This window comes from Thunnus maccoyii, chromosome 16 (assembly GCF_910596095.1).
Source record: "Thunnus maccoyii chromosome 16, fThuMac1.1, whole genome shotgun sequence".
NCBI classification, from domain to species: Eukaryota; Metazoa; Chordata; class Actinopteri; order Scombriformes; family Scombridae; genus Thunnus; species Thunnus maccoyii.
In genome coordinates this window covers 28,579,440-28,604,143 of record NC_056548.1, presented here as the reverse complement: position 1 = coordinate 28,604,143, position 24,704 = coordinate 28,579,440, and the positions used below count along the sequence as shown (strand labels likewise).

The following is a 24,704-nucleotide window of genomic DNA, read 5'->3' as shown; positions in this document are numbered from 1 at the left end:
ATCTTAACTCAAACTCAGGATGAGGCTGTTTTTTCAAAATAAAAGCCCAAGATGGTTACTTTATTATAACAGGTAAGTCAGGATGAGTCAGACTTTTCAAAATAAAAGTTTACAACTGTCACCGAATGGTAACCTGGAAATTAGGAATGGACCCATTTTTTTCAAAATAAAAGCCTCAGATGGTAACTGTATCTTAAAAGGGAACTCAGAATGAGGCTGCTTTTCAAAATAAAAGCCCCATTGAGTCACTGTATCTTAACAGGAAGCTCAGGATGAGGCTTATTTTTCAAAATAAGTAATTCATTTTAAATGTCTGTTTTTCGTTCGACTGCATACGCTAAGCTGCAGAAACTATTCAAATTATAAACTTGTTCTTTAAGGATATTTTACTTCTATTCAACTTTTTTGTACCTATTTTATACTTTATCTATACTTTTATAATATTAAGCTTTTTTCAACAATTTCTTACAATTTTTTATACTATTACAATTTATCTTCTAGGTTTTTTAGTATTTCAGCTCATAGCTTCCTTAGATAATGCCGTTCAGCTTCCACTTCTAGCAATGCATTTCACAATTCTGCATTTCCAGCAATGCTTTGCAACTCTTTGCTCTTTAGGCTGATGCCTTCTAAGTGTTTAGCAATTCAATTAATCTGTGTGATATTAATACAAAGTATTTCTTGTTTCAGCCTTTTGATGCAGTTTATTTCAACCTCCAGCTTTGACATTATCAAAGTGTAGCTTCTAGCTTTTCTAGCTTTTCTAGTAATTCAACTCAGCTTTTTAGGTAATGCAGTTCAGCTTCCAATTCTGCCAATTTTACATTTTTCAGCTTCCAGATTTTTCTGCAGTGCAGTGCAATACATTTGAGCTTTTAGCTTTTTAAACAAAATTAATTTCAGACTTCTGCATTTTCAGCAATGCTCTGCGATTTATTTCAGCCATCAGCTTTTGCAGGAAAATGCAATTTTCAAGTTTTAATTGATTTAACCAACCATGTAAATTTTCTGTTATTCTGACATTGTTAAAAAAGTGCAACAATTGAAATGCTAATTTGGAATCGTTTAAATTTTATTGACTGTTTCAAAATACAGAACAGCTGTTTGAAATGCTTGTTTTTCGCTGAGAGAAAATTACTTTCTTTTTCCCGTCATGATTTCAGTGTGCATGCAGCACCAGCCTCAGGTAGCCAGCCTGAAGCGGATGAGTTGTGCGTTTAGGCTGCGGGGGTAGGGGCTGCAGCAGCCCGCAGCGAGAAAGTTGAACCAGACTCAACTTATTCAGAAATGTAAACTGTAACTCTGTGGTGGCCAACCACAGCTGGAGATCTGACTGATTAGAGATGTACAACCCTGCCATGAGGGAAGACAAAAACATTACTAGAAAGAGGGGATGACATTTCTCTTCATTTGATAACTTTAAAGTAAAGTTAGGCTTTGCTGATGTCTTCCCGACTCATTTTAAAAAAGATGAGAAAAGGAAGAGAGAGAGAGAGAGAGAAGCAGTGGTGGACCGAGCTAGAGACTGGATGAGGAGAGCAAGCAGTGGTAGCGAGAAAGCCGGTGGATGAGTGGAAGAAAACATTTTTTTCTGATTGTTTCATAGCAGTTACAAATAAACACACACACACACACACACACACCCACCACACACCTCCACACAACCCTGCAGAGATAACCCTGATAATGGTGCTGCAGCCACTTGCAGCGTGTATCATGGGAGTAAAATTGAATTACCATAGTTTTAATTTTTTTCCCATATGTTTTCATGTATGAAAAGACCCAAAATGAACCCTGTAGTTCAAGTGGACTACTTGATTACTGTAAGCAAATTATTTAAACATCATTTGAGTGATTCTGTCCCGAGCTTTTTGATCCATATAAGCAGTTTATCACTGTAACCGTGATCACTAGAAGTGATTTCCACTGTAGTATTTTACTCTATGTCCTCTTTACTTCAATTCTTTATCTGAGCGTCACGTAAAGTAACTTATCTGTCAGTCACCTGTCTCCATACTGTATCTATATAAACAATGAGAGGTTAGAGTGACACTTATTTGTGTAATTATGTCATTCTGTGTGACGATATTCAGGTAGCGTCCTTATGTAGTGCTGAGTGCTGTAAGATAGTGACCAAGTTCAGCATAATTACTGCAGCAATGTAGTAGTACATAAGTATATTTTGTTTTTTGCTCATCATATATCATTGTTTCCTCACAGCCTGGTAAATGTTGGGTGGCCTTTTACCTTTTTAGCACCCTGGGTTAGAGACCACTGTCTTATATCATAAGCTTTGATTAATTGATTTTGTGGTTTGTGTGTGCAAAGCAGCCTAGCTTACTGAATGTAAAAAAAAATGTTATTACTACATCCATGTTGTCTCTGACATCTACAGTAACATCTTCATTTTGCTTCCTTATATTAATTCAAAATGTCATCCTTAGAGTTTGACAAGATAATCTTAACGCGAGGTCTACTCTCTATGTACACAGACAGTGTTTGTTTTGAGGACTATTTCTGAGGTTTCTTCAGTAATATAACACACAATAAATTTAATCTAATGATCTAGTAAATGCTTGACTAATTATCAGAAGTAACTTTTCTGACATTTTCAGATCAGATATTATTTTTAATTTGTTCTCATTGTTCGATGTAGGAATTAAACAGCAGAACAGACTGTCCCTTGAGAGAGGCTGGTATTTAGGATTTTCTCCCTTGTTCACTTCCATGGAATAAATTTGAATGACATTACCTCAGCAAAGCATATTTACACTAAATACAGCTAAGCTAAAGTACACTGTAATATCAGGAGTAAACAATATGAACAATTAAAAAACAGGAGACAACTATTTAAATGTATTCTCACTGTGTTTTGCTGCCCTTTCCTTTAAAAGCTGAATGGAGTTTCTCTGTCAGTAGCTCTCCTGGGGCTGAACTGAATTACACATTGTGTTTCTATGGGAATCTGCAGATTTGTAGTAGATAATAGATTTTTAGTTACTTTATTTATCATCACTTCTCACAAGAGTAACTGGAAATCAAATTGGCTCTGCACACTGGCTAAAGCTACAGCTGACCAGACTTCAGCTTGCTTTCAACCTGTCGACACATCTACCAAAACAATTCCACCCTAATAGTTCCTGGACCACAGGCACATACTGTCTCAGGAGCAGGGACTTTTAGGGTGGCAGGAACTTCAGCTTAGGAATGGATTGCACCTAATATGCCATTATGGGTTATTTAGGTTATTATCGTTGGTGTATATTTCTGAGTAGGTAATGTTTATCATTTGAATGTTGTAAAATGCCATTTTTAAATGACACAGGTAAAGTGATGCGCCATTCACATAAGACGCAGGTCTGACCTGGGTCTGCTACAGTATTTTGCACTGATGTATGCATAAATACGTACAGGAATGAACATGGCGACTATGTGGAGCTGTTCCAGGCAGTTATCTATTTATGAAGCTTTATGTTCTTTGTGCAGCCACCTTATGAAACATTGATCAAAAAAAGATTGTGGGGCCCAGCCATTTTTAACAGTCAGTTAACTGGGATACAAACAATATTCAGAATTCTCCCTGCATGTAGTAGTGGCCACCAGATCTCATGTGTGCTAACTTCAAGTTCTTCTTTGTCTCTGCCTCTATTATCAGAACTCAGGTATCGAGAAGGCCTTCCTGTTCGATGTGGTCAGTAAGATTTACATCGCCACAGACAGCAGTCCGGTGGACATGCAGACATACGAACTTTGTTGTGACATGATCGATGTGGTCATTGACATCTCCTGCATCTATGGGTAAGCCAATGGACACTCTTTACAAACCATAATAACACCAGCCATGTTTGCTTATAAACTTTGAAAGGTCACATAGGGCTTCCCCCTGAAAGTGGATGAGTTGAATCGTGTTGGAGACCCCTCAGTTGACTGAGATGCTAGTCGAGCAGTTGTCTAGCAGGTCTATCCTGTTGAAGACGAGATGTCTGTCATTTCATAGTGGGTAATGCTGTGAATTTATTTTAAACACTTTCATTTGTTTATTCATTATGCATTATTTTAATGTTTAAAGTAAAATTTTAAAAAATAGGCTATAAGAGCCTGACCTAAAGAGGACATATTATGCTCATTTCCAATTCTAAATTTTTATATCTGGACTCCACTAGAGTAGTTTTGCATGATTCACAGTTCAAAAAACTCCCTATTTATCTTATACTGGCCCTTTATGCAGCCCCTCAGTTCAGCCTCTGTCTCTAACAGGCAGTCTTAGCTCCTGTCTCTTTAAGGCCCCCCTCCCAACTAGCCCACTCTGTTCTGATTGGCCAGTTTTCCAGAAGCCTGCTGAGGGGCAGCCATATCAGAGTCCTGTTAAGTTACTGTTGATGCAAACCCAACATTTCCTGCTTTACTGCTTCAAATTAAAAGCTTTCAAATGACTAAATAACAGGAGACTTTTATTGTGAAGAAGTTACAGGAAGTGAAAGTGTTCCTCACTGACACAGTGGAGCTTTGTTAAAAATGCTATAATGTAAAGCAGATGACCATATAAAGAGATCCGTCACGACCCGATGTCGACTCGGGCTGAAAATAGAAAAAAATGTTGGAAAGGAGTGAATGTTCAGAGCAGTCTGAAGCTGGTGCTTTTTGCTCACAGGAGTTACTTCTACATACGTTTACTCCATTATTTGACACGTCGGCCACTTTTAACATGACCATCCAACACTGTGACATTACATATATGACTGAAAATAAAGAAAAGCATAATAAGTCCCCTTATTCCGACAAATCCATATGGTAGCCCGACATAATATGTCAGGAATTCAAACAGTCTGCAATTCAAATCTTGCCTTGTATGCAGCTGTCTTTTATTGTTTTTAAATGCTCAAGTATATGTTCCCAGGACTCTGTTGCATTTTACTATGTTAATGTGGTTGAAATTATCACTGAAACTCATGCCAATAGATTTACTGATTGCCACATAGACTATATGAAAAAAAAAGGAAAGAATAGTCAAAACTTCATATCGAACAGCCAAATCCGATTTGACGATCCATGAGAAACGGTGATGTTTGACCTCATAAATGTCAAAAGAATGTAATGCAGGGAAAATTGGAAAGTCTCTGAAGAATTGAGTAGTATTGGACATGCTGTTTTTGGTCTTCAGTGCCAGTTAATGCTTCATCTTTTATATGAAGATGAAGATGAAAACAATGTTGTACAACCATTTTCTACATGTTATTAAAACCAATATGACTCTCAACTGTTGATCATGAAACAAACTGGACACATGTTTCAGAGATAAAAAACATTAAATTCTCTTATCACAGAATATGCCATTTTAGATCATAATATCAACATGTACATCAGAGATATTTAGTAGCTTGTTAATATAGTCAAATGTATATCATTTGATGGTGTACATTGTCCTTTAGCTTAACTGCAATGCTCAGTAAATTTCCTTTACTAACCAAATTTAAGAGATCCTTGAAAGAAAAATGACATTAAAATATATCACTATCTGAGTTTTCAAATATCAATATCAGGATCAGCCAGACTCTACTTGTCTCGTGGGTTGAAATCTTGTTGATCAGTCCATTTTTTAACAACATTGACAGGAATAATGATCTTAATTACATACACCTTAGTATTCTTGACATGTTACTTTATTGAAGGAATCTTGCACTTCTGCCGGCATCCTGTTGCTTAAAGGATAAGCTGACGATTTTCTATATTTTTATTATTATCAACAAATCTCATGTGCAGAACCCAAACAACATTTAACTCATCCTACTTACAAGTATTGTGTGTGTATCCAAAGCCTGATATATCTGATTCCTCTGTGCCGTAGACCTCTGTTGTTGTCCAAAAACTATTAAAAACACGTCAATGAGTCACACAGCTGGGTGACATGTTCCTTGTCCCCATTGAGCGTGTTTACAGTGGTTCTTTTAGAAACAGCTTGAAAGAGTAAAAACAGCAATCATGTTTTCATCCCTCTCTAGGAGCATTTCCTGTAAAGCAGACACCACTGCACATCAGTTCATTATTGGTTTGGCTCTAAACATTTCTTATTGTAAGGAAAATACAGGAAATTACCAGCCAAATCCTTTCAAGCAAACCAATCACAGAGCAGCTGAAATTCCATTTCAGTCTAAAACCAAATATATAATTGGCACATAAGATAACTGCCCTTTGAAAAACACTGTGGTAGACCACAGGTAGATTTGGTAGTAAAATGAATGAGGTCAGCACTATTTGATGCAGTAATAATGACTTATACGTGACCAGGTTCTCTGCCAATAAGCCACCTGTGTTGGAACTGTTCACACACCATCCTCCTGTAATTGACTATTTTGGTTGCATATATGAGGTGTCAGAAAATATGACCTGTCAGTATTCCTGCTAAATGGACCTATGTTAAGTCACAAATTTGATCTGTCATTCATTCCCAATTGAACACCTGTCACATCAGAATTTGTGTATTTGAGAGGTGTTTTAGAGAGAAACTTCATACATGAATGATGGCTTTGATGTGTTTGAGGACAGTAGAAGGTTTGTTTGGTATACTTTCTATACTTAACATATACAGCCAATAGATCCTATAGAAGCTGGACATGATAACCTTGGAGAGATGTAGCAACTTAACAGTGTCATTTATCACTGGGGCCCTGTTTTAATCATGCAAGCAGAGTGGTAGGTGTTGTATTATCTTCACAAACTGCTGCTGCTGCAGCAAAATCATGTTTTGATTGCCAAATAAAATAATCATAATACAAATTTAGAAATGAATACATGTAAACATATACAACCACTGATTTGAACACTTATTCTTAGATGAAAGAAGAAAACCTTGTATTTTCCTTATATTATAAGTGTCAACATGGGACTTAAAAAGACATTATTGAGATAAATCAATAAGTAGAGAAAGGATTTTATGAGCATGAAAGGCTTGGGATTTTTTTCATATAGCAGCACATAATCCATCACTTTATCTGAAATATGTAAAGCTCGGAAAGATGTGTGTAGATAAATTATAGTCTTGAGGGTATGAGCATATGGAAAGAGACTAAAAGAGAAATGATCAGGATGAAATAAATTAAAAACATGAATCAATATCAATGTGTTTAAACCGAATGTATAAAGAAAATTAAGAAAAACTATATGTGCAAATTCTTGTACATATACAGGACAGGAGATCTGCTCATAGTCACACTGATCCATCTATAAAAGTTCATATAATATGTACAAAATGTGTTGAGGTAGATCGATAGTGAAGTTATTACACCTTATCAAATATATACACAAAATTTTCCACTGTGGATCTTTAAAAGGGTGCTTTAAATGCTAGCTGTTCATAATTAAAACCTTCATAGAAGTAATGTCCACTGAATAGTGGCGGCTTGCACAGATATCTGTACTGTTTTACTTGAAGCAGTAGTTATTAGTATAGAATAGATTTTATTGAGATGATGCAGTAGTTGATGACGTATCTGAAAGCGCTGTCCTTGTCAAGGTGAAGTATGCTGGGTAGCTGTGTGAATTGGCATACTGGAAATAATAGTAGTACAGAGCTGAATGTCCTCTGATCCCCCAGCAGATCCTCTCCGATCTGCTCTATATTCTCACTTCAATTATCACTCCAGCTGGGAGTATAATTAGGTCCTAATCTAGATCTGTGTAATCCTGTAGGATAGGGTTCAATTAAAACCTGAAAAGGGAATTAGTGTGCTGTGGCACGTAATATAACCTCCGCAATCATGGAGGGATCAGGGGAAAGCTTCTCAATATATCTCTCATAATCAATATCAAAGACAGACTCATGTTTTTGACAATAAAAAAATACTTAAAAAGTTAAGTAGCTTGAAGTATTCCTCCTTTTGCTTTGGGTGTCAAATGGCCCCATATCCACATTTCTAGGGGATCACTGATCCATCCAAGGGTCATTTAACAACAAGATGCTAAAACTGTACATCTTACATCCAGAGTGCTACAAAAAGATTAAAATGATATAAGAATTGGTCTATTATAGGAGACACAAAGCTAATGTTTTCAAAAACCTAAAATATATGTGACCTTTTAGGAAATTGTAACATAATTTAGATTAAAAAATAAGGTTAAGTTCCACTGACTGATATATTTTATCATTAGTTTACTTGGTACTTCAAAGTTCATCTGTATCTAGGAAACTAGACCAATTAGCCCACATAGCGCTAAGCAGGGTAATGGATAGTAGGATAATAGCTACATTACTGGGAAACAGATGTATTTATCATTCTCAAAGATAATAATCATTACATTCAGGAGTGTTATTATATTCAGTGATGATTACTATAGTTTTCCACTTACAGTATTAATGAAAAACTACTGGTTCGTCACCTTAAACACTTAACACTGACTGCTGAGCTAACGTAACATTAACTAATGTTAGGAAATGTTACAGGCTGAAGACTGGCAGGACAAGCTGCTGATCAGTGCTGAATGTTCAGGAGGTCCCAATTAAAATGTTGACCTTCTAATATAGAAAAACAAAAGTATGATGAAGATAATAAAAGTAATGTAAGTTTAATTAAGGGATTGCAACTTATTGTTCATTATCCACTAGCAGTAGCATTTCTTGGTCACTGCTCAACTGCTATCTAGTGAGAACATATGGGGCTAGAAAATAACGTCACTAAACACTAGATTGTTTATGTACTGACACCTGTACTGTTTGCTTGAGTAAGATCCTGGATGGTGTGGGTAATGTGAACTGTAGAGCCTGCAGAGGGAGTTGTAGGGGAGGGAATGTTAATGTCTCCCTCGGGTGACACACAAGTGACGTCATCAGCCGCTAATGTCAGTCACAATTATCAAACGTGTAAAAGCCATAGACTGTATAAAAATATGGACGTAGTCACCGTGACGTCACCCGTTGATTTCTGAAGAGCGGTTTTGAAGCTCAAAGTGAGCCGCTCCGGCCATCGCCATCTTGGCAGTGTGTGACGCTGCCTAACTCCCAGCCAATCAAAAATGGGCAAAGAGGCGGGCTGAGTGGCTGAAACAAGCCACCTAGCGGCTGGCGGACCTGTCACTCAAAGCAGCCATGTCCTTCATTATGCATAACTTTACGACTTAATAAAATTTAAACGAGTGAGTTATAAAAAAATTCACCCCTCGTACAGTTGTCATGAAAGGGGAAATTAGCTACAGAGACCAAAACCATTTTTTGTACCAGGCTGTAAATATGTTTATTTCTGCTGTAAAGTTGGGCATTTTAACATGGGGGTCTATGTTGATTGACTCGCTTTTGGAGCCTCAACTGGCCATTCAAGGAACTGCAGTGTTTTTGGCACTTCCACATAGGCTTCATTTTACAGCCCTGGAGGTTGCTGCTTGGTAAAAACATCTTTATGAGAGCGACTGGCAGTGACTGGATCTGAAGACTTGAGATTAGAATCTTTACATATGACACACTACATGATTTTATCTGCCGATTCCCAACACCAGCTGACCCAGGCTGGAACAGACTGGCTCCAACTTGGCCAAGCTGGTAGCACTGGAGCTGGAGTCTCTGCGGTGGTGGAAGCCTTTTTCAGTAGTTTTTTTTTTTTTTTATTCTTTTTAGACTCAGTCAAGAGGACATGAGGTGGCATGCTGACGTGTTTTTCTTAGAGCTGCACTAATTAATTAATCAATTAGGCAGTCAAAAGAAAATTAGTCTGCAACTATTTTGATAATTAATGATTTTAATCATTTTTCAGTCAAATTGCCAAACATTTGATGGTTCTCAAATGTAAGAATTTGCTGCCTTACTTGGTCTTACGGTATATTAAATAGAATGTTTTGGGTCTTTTGACTGTTGGCTGGACAATACAAGAAATTTAATGACGTTGCCTTTGTGCTCTAGGATATTGTGATGGCAATTTTTCACAGTTTGCTGACATTTTATAGATGAATTGAGAAAATAAACGGCAGATGAATCAATAATGAAAATAATCATTACTTGCAGCCCTAGTTTTTCTTAAATTAAACAAGGAGCCAGTCAGAGATAGGGAGAGAGAAGAGAGGTGGGGAGAGCAAGAGGAGTACTTGATGGAGGGTGACTGAGACTAATGAACTGTGTGTTTAAATAAGATTAGGCATATTTTTACAATTGATTTTTATTAGTATATTTATTCTCTCCATTCATGTATGAGAGAATCATGTCAGTTACAGAGCCAAGACATGAAAGAGCCACATCATCCCGAAGTCCTAAGCAGCCACAGAGACTGAATATAATGAAGGTGGGTTAATTTATCATGTGTAAAGATGTGCAGTACATACAGTTATTATTATAGAATTGGAATTACAGCTTCAGTAGAACTGTTTTAACTGTTGAATGTTGTAAATGAACAGACAGCTTAAATCAATAATGGTTGATACTTTGTGGACTTTTTGAAAAAGCACAAATTCACCTTAGATTAAAATTGGTAGGCTATACAATATGAAGTTCTGCAGTCTGTGGTGCACCACAGAAGCTGAAGTTTATCTCCCAGCAACACTGGCTCTCAGTTGCCAGTCAGCCGAATGGGAAACACCCACTCAGAGGCTGGATGCTTAAGGGGCTGGTATACTCATTCAGACGTGCTTGTTGGATGGTCGAATAGCCTCAGAACCCCCCCCCCCCCCCCCCCCCCCCCCCGCATCTCTCTGTCGGCAGATAAAGGGGTGGCTGTGCAGAGCCATTTCTGTAACTTCAGCTGTGTGAAGGTGAGGAAGGAGCCAGGATTTTATCTTCTCTCTCTAAGTCTCCTTTTTCATAACTATTTCTGTCACTTTCTAGGTGAGCAACACTATGCATGTCTACACGGAGAGACTGTCTGAAAATATGCACCATTATCCCTGTATTTATCAACCTACAAGACTGTATCGACTGAGCAGTTTGATACAAAAAGAGTGCATGTTGTTTTTATCATACAGCAATGCTAGCAGTGTTGATTGATGGTTTTCACAGTTATATGAAACCCACCATTCAATGAATGTGAAGAATGCAAATGTTGCATTCTTCACATTCAGTACATTTCATTGAAATCATCAGGGCTGTTATGCCCCATCTAGGAGTGTCCAAGACACACCGTGAAAGAGCCCCATCTTCCCTGAGTCCCAAGCAACCACAGAGACAAATAACTGAATGTAATGAAGGTGGGTTTGTTCACAATGTTAAATGCACAGGGAGCAGGATTTAGTTTCAGGGTGGACAAAGACCAACAAACATAACAAACAAAAACAAATCTCACTGAGAAGGTAACCAATATAACCTAGCAAAATCAAAGAAACTAGATTACAACAATTTATCTCAAGGTTAACCAAAACTGGCAGCCCACCCCTATTAACTCCAAAACAGAGGAGCAGAACCTTAGCTGGGTTTAACTACATCATCAGAGTGAGGCAGTTTGGCTGGTCAGGAGAGGAGGGAAACGCCATCTTGGTTCCTTATATGGCTTCCTCTCAAAGCAGCCAATCACCTGCCATAGCTGGAAGCTGGTGCACTATTTGCCTCCTTGTCCCAGTGCACACCTATTTACATATATGCACACACACACACCCACACCTGACACACATCATATACACATCCACGCTGACGGAATAACTCACATTATTGAAAATTACAACCACGGTCATGACACCCGCCTTCCCAAGAACCACACATTCCCCTATCATGTTTAATTCAAGTGAGGTTTGGTAGGTCTGGACAAAGCATCATCATGAGATTTTCTGTACCTCGCTTATAATAAATCTGCAGGTTAAAATCTTGCAGAAGGAGGAACAAGCGCATAAGTGCAACTGAGAGAGAACCTCTAAAGGTTTTTTGTCAGTAGAAGACTTGGACAGGTTGTGAACTGGGCCCAGTAAACACTTTCTTTTAAATTCTTTAGGGTGAACATTAGATCGAGAGCTTCCTTTTTGATGGTAATATAGTTTAGCTGATATTTGGTCAACTTTTTGTAGAACTAGCAGATGGGATGATTAGTTGCCTGCTCGTCTTCCTGCAGAAGAACAGCACCTGCACCACACACACTGGCATCTACCTCTAATTTGAAGGGGCATGCAAAGTGTGACAGGATGCAGGGGTGGGCGCACTACACAGCAAAGCCTTCGCTGATTCAAAATAGCCTGGCAAGCAGGGGACCAATCAAAGCTATTTGAAGGACTAACAAGACATGTGAGAGGAGCCACCACATCAAAAAAAATCCTATAAAATCCCTGATAACAGCCACACAGTCCAAGGACACAGCGTAATGCCCTTTTTTACTGTGGGACTTGGAAATTGAACCTGCCCTTGTCCCACCTGTTAACCCAAATGCGTTACAGCACCCTCTGCCAAATTCAAACAGGTTTAGGGTAAGAGAGGCCTCGCAGAGATGGCTGAAAATAAGAGACAGTGTTTTTAGACAATAGACAAGTAGACAAGTAGGCAACCACATCATCAAAATATGCTTCACAATTTTTCATCCCAGCTAGGACGTTATGCATGAGGCGCTGGAATGGAATCAAACAGATGAGACAAGAAAAACTCCAAATGAATCAGTACCTCTGAATTTCTCATGCAAGCAACTGACAATGAAGCACTTTTTTCTGTCAACCCTTCAGTAGAGGGATGATATTGAGGAGGAGCGGCACACACGGATACAATCAGCTCAGCAGGGATGGCTGAGGGGCCCACCCTCTGGAAAAGTAACATTTGAGCAGATTGACATACTCTGGATTTTCTTTTCCGATCTAGTGTGCAAACATAATCTGTATCACTGATTTTTTTTGTTCCACTACATATGGACCTGAGAACTGGGCTGGATCCTGGTAGGGGAAGCAGCACCAGAACTTTTTCACCTGGTTGGAAAGCTCTTAGCACAGACTTTTTGTCATAATGATGATACATTTTGGATTGACCCTGTGCCAGAATATCGTGGGCCAACTGACACGCATGATGGAGACGCTCCCAGAAAGCACTAACATAAGCACATTATGTGCGACTCAGACAACCGTTTTTCCTTGAGGAGCGGAAGGGGAACACACACTGTATGTCTGAACACAAGATCACAAAGACTGAAACCTAAGGATCCCTGGGTGGTTTCTGTCATAACAAATAGCAAAAGGGGGAGATCCTCATCCCACTCTCTGTCGGACTCAAGTCAGAATTTTCGTTGCATAGATTTTAGCATCTGATGGTACCTTTCCGGTGTACCTTGGGACTCTGGATGTTAAAGAATATGTTTTTGTAGTTAATTTTTAGTTCTGTCATAACCTGTGAAAAATACCTTTGACAAGTAATTTGTGCCGTCGTCGGTTTAATAGTTGTGGGTAAATGAAAAATTGAGAAGAACTTGGTGAGGACTTTCACAACGGGTTTGGCTTTTAAAGTGTTTCCTCCAGGTTGACTGCTTTGGGCTGGCGGGAGATGGGAGAGACTCAGCACCCAGACATTTCTCCATTCTCTGTTCATGAGCAGCTTAGAGTGACACTAAAAGGAGAATAGCTGGTCCTGAGAAGCTGCAGCAGTTATTAACTGACACACTGTAGTCTGTACTATACATTTACTGCCAGACTGACAACTTACTGCTAGCCTTTTCCTCTGCTCCACTCACATTCACCCTGACTTTTCCACCACTCACTCTACTCACTCAACCACACATTCACTATGCACACACATTATGCACTGCCCTAAAGGAGCTATGCTACTCTTATAACAGTACCTCTCACGTAGATGTCCATAGATGTCCTGGATTTGATGCACTAGTCAATGACTCAAAACAATTCCATGATAACGTACGGTGTTATTGTGCTCGCACAGTGTGTGGGTGAAAATCATTCATTGCCCATTGATAATAATGATTGTGTGAAATTTTAGCAGCAGTGCTCATGATTCTGCAGCGGTGCACTGACACTGCATAATGAAAACAGGGGAAACACTGGGGGTAATGAGATGGCCTCAGGATACTGCGTAGCAGCGCACATCACTGTCAGGATATATTGATGTCCAGATTTAGTTTTTGGCAAAGGGCCCATTCAGTCTGATAACTGTCTCAAATGGCTCCCCAAGCACCGTGATGGGATGCAGGGGGGCCGACAGTTTGATTGGGCTTTACCACAACTTGACATGTGTGACAGGAGCTGCAGTATCAGCAGTATCAGCATCTGTTTTTAATCCGGGCCAAAAGAAATTATGCAACACACAGTGGTAGGTTTTTTTTTTAACACCGAGGTGTCCAGCTAAGCTGGAGTCATGTGCAAATCTGAGTACTTGTGGTTGGTGTTCTTTTAGCACTACCACCTGATTTTATTCATTTCACTGGAATCAGGTTTCCACTTTCTCATCAGAACACCCTTTTCTAGTAAAACAACAGTGAGTTGTTGGTTTCCCTTGGTGGCTATGGCAGAGCACAAACACAGAGCTAAGAACAGGTCATTTTGCTGAGCATACATCAACATCTCTTAAACTCAGCTCTGCCTTAGTGGGCAACAGGTCAGACTCATTTTCACCTTCTGACACTTTTTCACTCACAGTATTGGAGGAAGCTGAACAGGGGAACTCACTCTCATCTAATGTAGCCATGAAGGACTCAGTTTACTGCTTATGTTATGTCATCCTGTTTCAGGTAACATGAGACTATAGAGTGATGGTAAATTTTTTTTTCTCCAAAAACAAACCTAAAGAATACAATCTCCCTGCTCTCTGAGAGACTAATGAAAGATTGATCACCCATTTATTAATGACTGAAAAGGTATTTATGAATGCCAAATACATTTGTGGTTCAACTTTTGGTATAGAGACTAATTATGAAGAGATACTTGGACTGGGTCATAGAGTGAGAGGTCAGAATATGAACAGTATGTAGATGTGAAGTTGATATGTTGAACTTGTTAGCAAACAGTTATTTCCACATCCAGCAGTTATGTAGCAACATAATCATTCATTTGGAGTCGTGTTTCTGTCCAACTGGTGAATTTAAGTCCAAAAATTACTCTCTTTCAGCTCAGTTTTTGCTCTCAACAAACTCCTCAGGGGAAATATGTGGCTCTTTAGCTCTCTTGAGCTTTTTCTCAGCTGCCTGCTGTGGCTGAAAATGACGCTATGAGAGCGAACAGCAAAGCAGTGAACTGAAACTCGTTACAAAACTCTGTAAAGCCGAGGGTAACTGCAGAGTCATTCACTATGAGTGACTCCTCTCACATTACACATCAACAATTGATATATTATTATTGATTATAGCCACTTTATGGCTCCAAATAAAATTCCCAAATGCCCTCTTTAGCATTTTCTTTTGTCTGCCTCATTGCTGTATTTTTGTCAGCTTAGCTGACTCATAACCTGTGTGGAGAGATGTTCTCATGGAATTCTCTTTTTGTTAGATGCCAGTCATGCGCTCATGATATGTCAACTGGTACTATTTAGATATGTCATTGATTTCTATATAAAAAATAAGGATAAAGGAATAACATAGACGTGAGGACCACACTATAAACTTTGTCCCGTTAGAGATCTCCAGATTTAAAATTCACTCTTGTGACAATTGTAGATCTTCAGAGAATAGGTTGAAGCTGCTTTTCCACTACAGGAACTTAATGACCTGTAACCTGGAGCTTCCCATACTCTAGACCTATTGGAACTTGAAGGGTTAAGGTGGTTGGTTCTGTGTTGCTTTTCTACTATTTTTTACAAACTGGGAAGGATTGGATGTATGTCTCTTTTTATTTTCTTTCTTGATCAAAACAAATTCCATTTCATCACTATCAAATACAAAGCCAAAATTTAGACATCGTAAATTGAAATTACAATGAGGTCTTGTGAAAGACAAATAGAAAGGACAAGGGAAATGACAAGAAGAGGAAAAAAATACAGTCAATAAAATAATACATTAAAATAAAGTAAAAGCAGATTAAGCTCTAAATGTTACAACATAGCTATAATAATAATAATAATAATGATAATAATAATAATAATAATAATGATAATAATAAACTGATTAAATTTTAGAGAGTTTTGTAAAATATTTATTCACAAAGAGATTGGTAGTCTCTTTGTGAATAAATAGGTTCCCATTATAACTATTACATTTACTAAAAATGTTAGGGTCTTTGCATTTAAAATGTGTTATAACATGAAATCATGTGTATGTTGGAAACGACAACTAAAATCTGACCAAAATTTGGTGATATGGTTACAACTGAAAAAGTGATGTGATTCATTTTCTTTCCATTTCCAACACTCCATTATTATTCTGTCATTTAAAAGTCCTCATCGATGTACACACAGAAGTGGAATGGTGGTTACTGCTGTGTTGTGTTTATTGTAGTTGAGCTGTGATGACACACAATCACAGACAACATCCCTGTGAGCACCCCCCACCTTCCATGCGAGTGTCCGGAACTTGATTTAGTACAACCTCCTGAGGGATGCCAAAATGTAGCTCCTGGAACCAGGGACAACGGGTACAAGTTCAGTTAGGGGTCGCTAAGTTCCTGTAATGGAAAAGGCCTCTGAGCAACTTCCTGACTCTCTCCCCGGCCTCAGTCTGGCCTTCTTTCATTGACACTCTGGCTTTCCAATGTCATCTCTCTCAACAAGTCTTGTCTGTAGCTGAAAGCAGCACTGGATGGTTAGCCTTGATCAAGCCACATAAGCCTCACTTTCACACTCACCTGTCATTATTTCACTTGTTTCCAACATCAAAGGCAGCAGTGAGGGAGCAATAATAGACAGAACACTCTTCCCATTGGCAGACATTAATTAGATAGACTGAGAAAGGTATCTGTCTCCAGGTTGATCAAAGAATTTTCCAAGTCCAGGACATTGGTTATATATATGTAGACTTAAGTGGCTTAAGTGATTAGTTTCTTTCTCCAATACAGCCTCCTATGAGAAATATATTCATATTTCCACGGAGTTACTGCAATTACAGTAAAATCAAGCTCACCTGCACCACACTATCCTTACAACATGAGTCACATATACCTGTAAGACCTGTGTTTTCATACTGTTGTTCATCATTTGTGACGTGAAAACATCAGATTTCCACAGTCAGAGATGTAAAAAGTGTGTGTCTCTCCTGCTGGCTGCTGGCAGTGCTGTCAGCTGAAAAGTCAACCACACTGGACAGTAGAGGAGGAGACAGCAGAGACGCTGGTACGCATCTGTTTAAACACTAATTTAGCCATCTTCACTGCATTTTACACTGTACAGCAGGAAACAGTCAGTCTGCAGCGCGCTATCCTCCGTTTCCATCACAGTTATGGATTTAGGTCATTTAAAGACAAGAATATGTAAAAGTTCACAGCCTGTCATGCTGCATTATTCTGTATATAATGACTTGTCGAAAAAAAAGGCAGTGATTCGAGTGGAAAAAAATGCCAGTCAACTTGGGGATCTATCGACTGATGCATTGACTCAGTGACTTTTAGGGGGCAGCCATAGAAAAGACACTATACATTGAGTTAAGAACATTCGTAGACACAGTCACGGCCAATGCTACTGTCACATCATATGGAAGAGTAGAGACGGGTAAGCTGACCGTGTTTACAACTCAAGAAGGTTGTACTGTATGATTGCAGAAGATCAATCATGCTGTGTATTGACATTGAAATGAATACAGCATTATATCCGTTAAATTAGGTTTGAATTACCTTGAACAGTTCCGTGGTTTGGTTTCCAGGCTCCTCTGTATTATTAAGGTGAATATATGGCAGCTTTCAGAAAGATCAGACTGTCCCTGTTGTAATTTCAACTCGGATGGTGATGTGAACACTGTTTTTGTCATAGCCAGGAGTAATTGGGTACTCCCATATGACATGAACACAGCATAATTGTTGTTTGTGTTTTATGTAAGTGCATCATTTTTTCCCCTAAATTCGATATATGTGTTGTTGAAATGTTTTCTTTATTTCCTTGTGTTTTGTCTATTTGCAGTTATTTCAGTAAACTTCTGAGGCTTCACAGAATCTCTCTGAGTGGAAAGAGTTCAAGATCAAGTCACTGAGTTCAAATACATTTTGGTGACACTTTTTGGGGGCACACAGGCAAACGTAATAAAACCACCCAAACTGAATTCTGAAATGACGTATGGTCATGATGCCTCCCCTGGGCCAGGTGATCCTTGTTTGACCCGTGTTTGTTGTCGAGATAATAGAGGGGAGTGTGTGTGTGTGTGTGTTTGTGTGTGTTTGTATGTTTCACCCAAGGCAACACAGCTGGGGGTTTTAACTGAACTAGGCCACACTTGGCCTGAAGTGAGGGAATATTTAACCCATCACAGCTGTGTTGGGGAATGTGTGGCCAAGGGGACAAACAGGACTCCTGATAATTTCACATTTTGGCCCTGGATAGAGGTGGATGCCAGATGTCTGGAGATTATGTTTTCTTTTTAAACACAGGCCACTTAGTTAAATGTTCATCTAAGTAGCTCCTGATAATGTATGCACTCACCTGTGTCCTGGAATTGTTCGACATTAACAAATGTGGAAGTGTTGCAGGTACCAGTTGGACCTGCTCAACCTAAATCAGCAGATTGTTGTACAGAAGGCTGCCATCATTATCATGACAAAACAGCTGGGATATTATCCTTAATTAGAGGCTTTAGTAAATGGAGTCTTTTTTCACCTCATTTAATTAATGAGCTCCTCTGGTTTGAGAAGCCTGGCATGCACCACACTTGGAAAGCTAAAACATCCCTTGGCCAGCAAACTGAGCCAACTCTTTTGTCAGTGAAATGCAATTATTTCTTTTTCTCTTTGACAACAATGATGAATTCAGAATTCTCTAAACTCACATTAGCTGTGCATGTTTCTCCTCTTTGGCTGTTTCCAATCTGTGGAGCACTGTGACTATTCTTAGCTCACATATGTCATCATGTCTAGGCCATTGGGCATGAAAACATGAGATTAAGTATGCGAGAGCGTTTTATTCATTTTGATAATTACATTTAATCCGGCATCTGTTGCATAGAGATGCTTTTTATCATATTTCTACTGTATGATGTGTTTGTTGCCAGCAGTGCCTCAGGTATAGATATGAGTGATTTATTATTAATAGAAGCTGAGCTTGGTGCTGTCTGTTTGCCCTTGTGAAGTGAGGATTGATGCCGGATGTGCAAAAATAATTCCCTCTGAAAGTGTTGTATTTTTTCACAGCTACTCAGACAGGTTTTGTGAAATGTATTCATTTCCCCAAATTGTTAACACAAGGTTCCAAAACAAATCACTCTGCTGAAACATCTAATCACTCAACTAAATACTTCAAATAACAAAATCTTCCCACAAGTGTGTGATGGGTAGTCGATGCTCCACATGTCGTCTGGCTGATCCGATCACATTCTGATCACAGTGTGTTCTGAGTGCATTTACACGTGCATTAACATGTGTTTTTCCTCATCCAGATGAAGTATCCAGATACAAATCACATGTTAATGCCAGGTGTAAATGGAGTATAATAGTCACAAAGCACCCAGTGGCATGTTGTGGGGAAGTTGAAGAAAAATTTTTGCAAATGTCCTCTGGTACATGGGAGTGACAACCGGGAAATAACCAAACAAAACGCGGAAAAAAACCCAATCGTGATGTGCAATGGATTCTAGACAATGGGGCTTGAATGATAACAACAATGTAAACACATTGCTCAGGAAATGAACTGCTTTGTTGTGTGCCTGTATAGTTGTACTGTGAGAAACATTCGGAGTTCAGTATAAACTGTATATTACACACTAAACTTCACTTCAAAAGCTTCTTAAGCTTCAGGCTTATTATAGAGAAGAGACAGCGTACATCTGCATACAAGCATCATTAGTGTTTAAACTCATGGGTTGATGCTGCGTTCTACAGATGCTGCATTCAAATTAATCCTGATGTTTTCTGATGGACTGATGGCAGAGATTGTACTGGTGAACAGAACAATTGTGTCATTTCCCCCTGAATGTTCCTTGAATCATTTTTGACACTGTGATGGGGAAGATTGACTTGTTGAAAGTACACATCATCTGCCAGAAGGGACATGAAGGCCATGGATGGATGAACACGTTACAGTGCACTATGGCATCAAAGTGTCCCTGTACAGGTGCAAGGCAGTTAAAAGAAGGTTTTTATTTAGTTTGTGGCAGTCACAAGCATTAAAAACTTGCTTTTGGAAATATTTCATGGCAGCATGTCTTTCCCAAAACAATGGGCCTCATGCAAGAAGCACTCATATGAACAGATTTGTTCTTAAGAGGCATGTACAAGCGATTTAAGAAAATCTCTGGCATCAATTTTCTCATACTTTTCTCTTAGGTACAGACTACATTTATGAGTGGTCCAGAGCTGTCGCACAAGTCATGAACCAATAGTCTCTGACTTTCTTCACAAGTGGAGAAACACTTGTTTGACTTAGAATTGTAATATCTTAATCTGAATGAATTTGGAGTTCAAACATGATATGAGCACACCTCACAGAGAAAGTTTGGATACGAATACAGAAATGTTTGTGCATTAGGCCTAATGTTCCTGTTATACCCAGCTCACACCCATGTGCCACAGCCACATTTTTAGCGGCTCGTCCCACACATCTGATGTAACAGATACTCTTCAGTTTCAGTCAAAACAGCTGTGTACAATCATGGTGTAACAGCTCAGGTTTTACTTAACACATGTAGCTGCAATCAGAAGTGTAAAAAGCTTCAAGTATATGTTTTTTCCAAATTACCCCTCATGTCCACTGGATGTAGCTGCATTGTTCCAGTTGCTCCAGGCCTGCATCATGCTTTCAGTGTCTTCCATGTATTTGCAAAGCTGTGAGCGCCACAAACTACATTCCATTGTATTGGGGTGAAGGCAGAAAGTTCAAAACCTGGAACACTGCATTAAGAGATACCACTAGAGGGAGAGGACAAAATAGGCCTTATTTATTTGATTGAACAGACCCTTTTAACACCCTCAAACTATTATATCTCACCAATCAGCCTGTGCAGCATTACCCATATGTGATGGGTTCATGGCCTTATGTTTTTCACATACCAGTGTGAGTCTACCAATGCACTTGTGCAGTTGGAATCAGGATTTATCAGACTAGACAATATTTTTCCAGTGGTCCTCTGCTGACCACACATTCAGGACTGCATAGCATGTGCTGCTCTACCCTATTGTACTTTGAACTGACAACTATGAACTGAGTCCTCCACTATTATTCACAAACATCATCCAAGGTCTGCCTCTTTCTGATGCTCATCTTTGAGATCGCTGCCTTTAAAAAAGTCAGCAAATGCTCTTGGTTTCCTGGCTCCCACAGTCATGTCAGATCAGGTGGGAAACCTTCTCTGGGTCAGGTAGCCGTGGGTAAATAAGTATGTAAATATTCAAATTCTGGTTGCTGTTTGAACTGTTATTGCTACTGGCAATGTAAAGGAGAAAGGTGGATTCAAAGTCAATATGTTAGATTGCTAAGAGTGCAGATAGTATCATGTCCTGTTTGTTTTTATTTCTGTATAGCAGAAAACAGAAGTTAACAAAGGACTGGCCCAGTTTAGGAGTTGTGTGGGAGTTTTCCTCATTCGAACTGAGGGTCTGACATCAATCATTTGGGCAGTTGTAAAGCCCTGTGATGAAAGGGCTATACTGATAGAGTTGACTGTTTATTTGGCTTTTTGGGATTCATTTTGTAACAAGAGTTGGTGCTACAGTGAAACTATGTATTTGTACTATAGAATGAGAAATCCCAGGTGATTCAAAAAAGGAATATATAAACCAGGAAAATAAAATGAATGTTCATCAGGTGGAATGAAGAAAAAAAACAATGTTATCTTTTGTTTGTTGGCTTTTTTCGTTAAAACAGAATAAATTACAAGTGTAAAGAAAAGAGCAGCATGTCCTTTCTGTTCAGTCCTCAGTTTCTCTCCATGTCCTCCTGCTCTGTTTGTTTAAATTCTCAGACTCCCATAACCGCCTTTAAACTGCTCTTATCACTGCTCCCTCTGTTTCTCCCATCTCCACCTTTCTCTCTACATCTTTACATTCCTGTGGTTGAATGCTAAAATCAGAGGTCTGTTGTTTTTCGTAATAGCAACTACTGTGTGCTTCCTTTGAAATTGTCCAAAACAAGGAGCTGTGATAACAGGCTGAATGAAGTGTATAATGTTGCCTCAATAGAAGTCTTCCCTTTGTGAGAAACAGGGCCAGTATCGTGTTTCAGATGATGCATTATTTTTTTACTCATTGGAGTTCAGTTAAATGTGTTTCTTTCTTCTTTCCTCCAGTCTGGCTGACAGTGAAGCTGGGTTGCCCTATGATAAGGAGTCTATGGCCATCATCCACCTGAACAACACTACAGTCATGTACCTGAAAGAGGTCACCAAGTTCCTCGCCATGGTCTGCTTCCTCCGCAAGGAAAGCTTTGAGAGGAAAGGTAAGTCAGTTTGCAGTCAGAACACATGCACAAAAGAAACTGTTTTTTTAAACCTTTATTTTAGGATTTTCAATATAAAACACACACTCAGTACATCTCTTGAGTAACTGAGCCATGATTATCTTCACAAATACAGAAAAAAAAAAAACAAATCATAGGACTTCAACATTACTATTAAAATAAAATACATATAAACAGCGATAGAGGGTACACAGTTACACTGTCAGTCCACTAACCTTGAGGTACTCTAGTGCAGGGCTCCAAATTCTGAAAAATAGTCGACTCTTATTCTTGTTAAAGAATCTTAACCTTTCTAAGTGCAACACATTCATCAACTCTCTTATACACATATCATATGTTGGTGCGTAGTCTGACTTCCACAAAAGTGGAATATGTTTTTTTTGCTACAACCATACCACATAGTAGCCTATGTTTCATTTGCCATAGGTAACACACTCACCGCACCTAAGACAACAACTAGTGGGTTAGATTCCTAATTCTTCTCAAAGCTTTAGAGAAACATTCAGATACACTCTTCCAATAAGTTAACAATTTCTGACATGACCAAAGAGAATGTGTCAGTGAGCCGTCAGCCTCTTTACACCTGTTACAGAAGGGGGACACATCAGAAAAAATCTTGTGTACTCTGTCTTTGGAGTAGTATAGCTGATGTACTGTCTTGAATTGTATCAGTCTGTGAGTTAATTGAACATTTATGCACACTTTCAAGGTTTTCCTCCCAAGTCTCATTATCTATCTTTTCGCCCAACTCGGTCTCCCAATTCTGCTTGAGCATACTTGTGTTAACATCAATATGTCTTTGTATGTTGTATGTTGTTTGATAAAAGTAAGAGACTCCCCCCTTGCTACGCGGATTGAAGTTGTTGATACTCTCAAAGGAGTTATGGAAACGAATTTTCTCAAAATTGGGGATATTTTTCCTTACATAGTCTCGGATTTGCAAGTACCTGAAGATATCTGAGGCTGGGACATTATATGCTCTCTGTAGCTGCTCAAATGACAAGTCAAGTGGCCATCAAAGTATAAAGCGCTTATATCTTTTTTACCCTTAAGATTCCAATCTGTGAAAACTGACTCAATTAAGCCAGGAACGAATGTATGATTTTCACGTTTTGGACTATCAGTGTAGGTATTTGGTGCTTTTATGTGTAATTTGATTTGCTTCCAGACTTTAAGAGTATTCTTAATGACAAAACTATTATTGTAATGTAATTTGCCTGTTTTCGTGGGGCTGTTAAGAAGGGAAGAAGGAAAGTCTTATTACAAAGAGTCTGCTCTAATGATAGCCAGACTGGGCAGTCACTTTAGTCATTGGCTGGGCCCTTTTTCCACCACAATATAATGTTTAAGTGAGCTACCCTGTAGTAAGCTTTAAAGTGTGGCAGTCTGAAACCACCCTTGTCTTCTGATTTAATAAGGTGTTTTTTGGTGATTCATACAGTTTTGTAGCTCCATATAAAGGACACAGTGATTGAATCTAGCTGTTTAAAATAAGAAAGAGGGATGAAAGACAGGATGGCTTGGAAAAGGTAGAGAAATCATGGAAGAACTACCATTTTGATAGTATTGATTCTCCAGGCCATGGAGATATGGATTGTTTTCCAGAATTCCATATTTTGCTTTAGTTGATCATTTTTTTCCACCAGTTAACCCGTAGAAGGTCATCTGCTGTTTTTGTTATTGTAATTCCAAGATATATGAAGCTGCTGTAGGCTTTTTTGAAAGGAATGGTCTGCAGAAATTGTTTGTTAATATTTGTGGAAATGGGCATTGACTCACTTTTTTCCTAGTTAACTGCAAATCCTGAGAACAAGCTGAAGCTGCTAATCAGTGAGAGCAGTGGAGGTATTGATGTCTCTAGGCTTGATAGATAGAAGAGGATATCATCAGCATAAAGAGAGAGGTGTTGTGGGGTCCTCTGTAGGTCTAGGTTAGTTATTTCAAGGTTCTGTCTGATACAGATTGCTAATGGTTCCATCATAATTGCTAACAAAAATGGGGAGAGAGAGCAGCCCTGTGGGGTTCCACAGTGTATCTCAATTGGGCATGAGATGTTTTGGTTGGTAATGACTGAAGCAACAGGATGCAAATAAATAACCTATCGATTTCCTAAATGAGGGTCCAACACCAAATTCTTCCAGTGCACATAGCATATACTGCCATTCAACCGGATCAAATGCATTTGTATGCTTTGTATATAGGCCATTAAACAGGCGACGTAGGTTGAAAAACTTGTGTCTCCCTGACATAAATCCAGCTTGATCTGGATGTATAATAGTGCAAATAAATGTTTTGAGTTTTTTAACTA

At 38.8% G+C, this 24,704-nt stretch overlaps 1 protein-coding gene across 5 annotated transcripts in view; it reads left to right on the top strand.

Annotated features, from left to right (window-relative positions):
* rragd (ras-related GTP binding D) overlaps positions 1-24,704 on the top strand; it is a 90,744-nt gene that overhangs the window by 43,790 nt on the left and 22,250 nt on the right. For 4 of the 5 annotated variants that reach the window (XM_042436970.1, XM_042436972.1, XM_042436973.1 and 1 more), the window contains 2 exons: positions 3,656-3,798; positions 22,227-22,375. In XM_042436970.1, the coding sequence (XP_042292904.1) occupies positions 3,656-3,798; positions 22,227-22,375 (292 nt within the window). Of the gene's footprint in view, positions 1-3,655; positions 3,799-17,917; positions 18,124-22,226; positions 22,376-24,704 lie in introns of those variants that run through there. The other variant, XM_042436975.1, reaches the window with a different exon arrangement.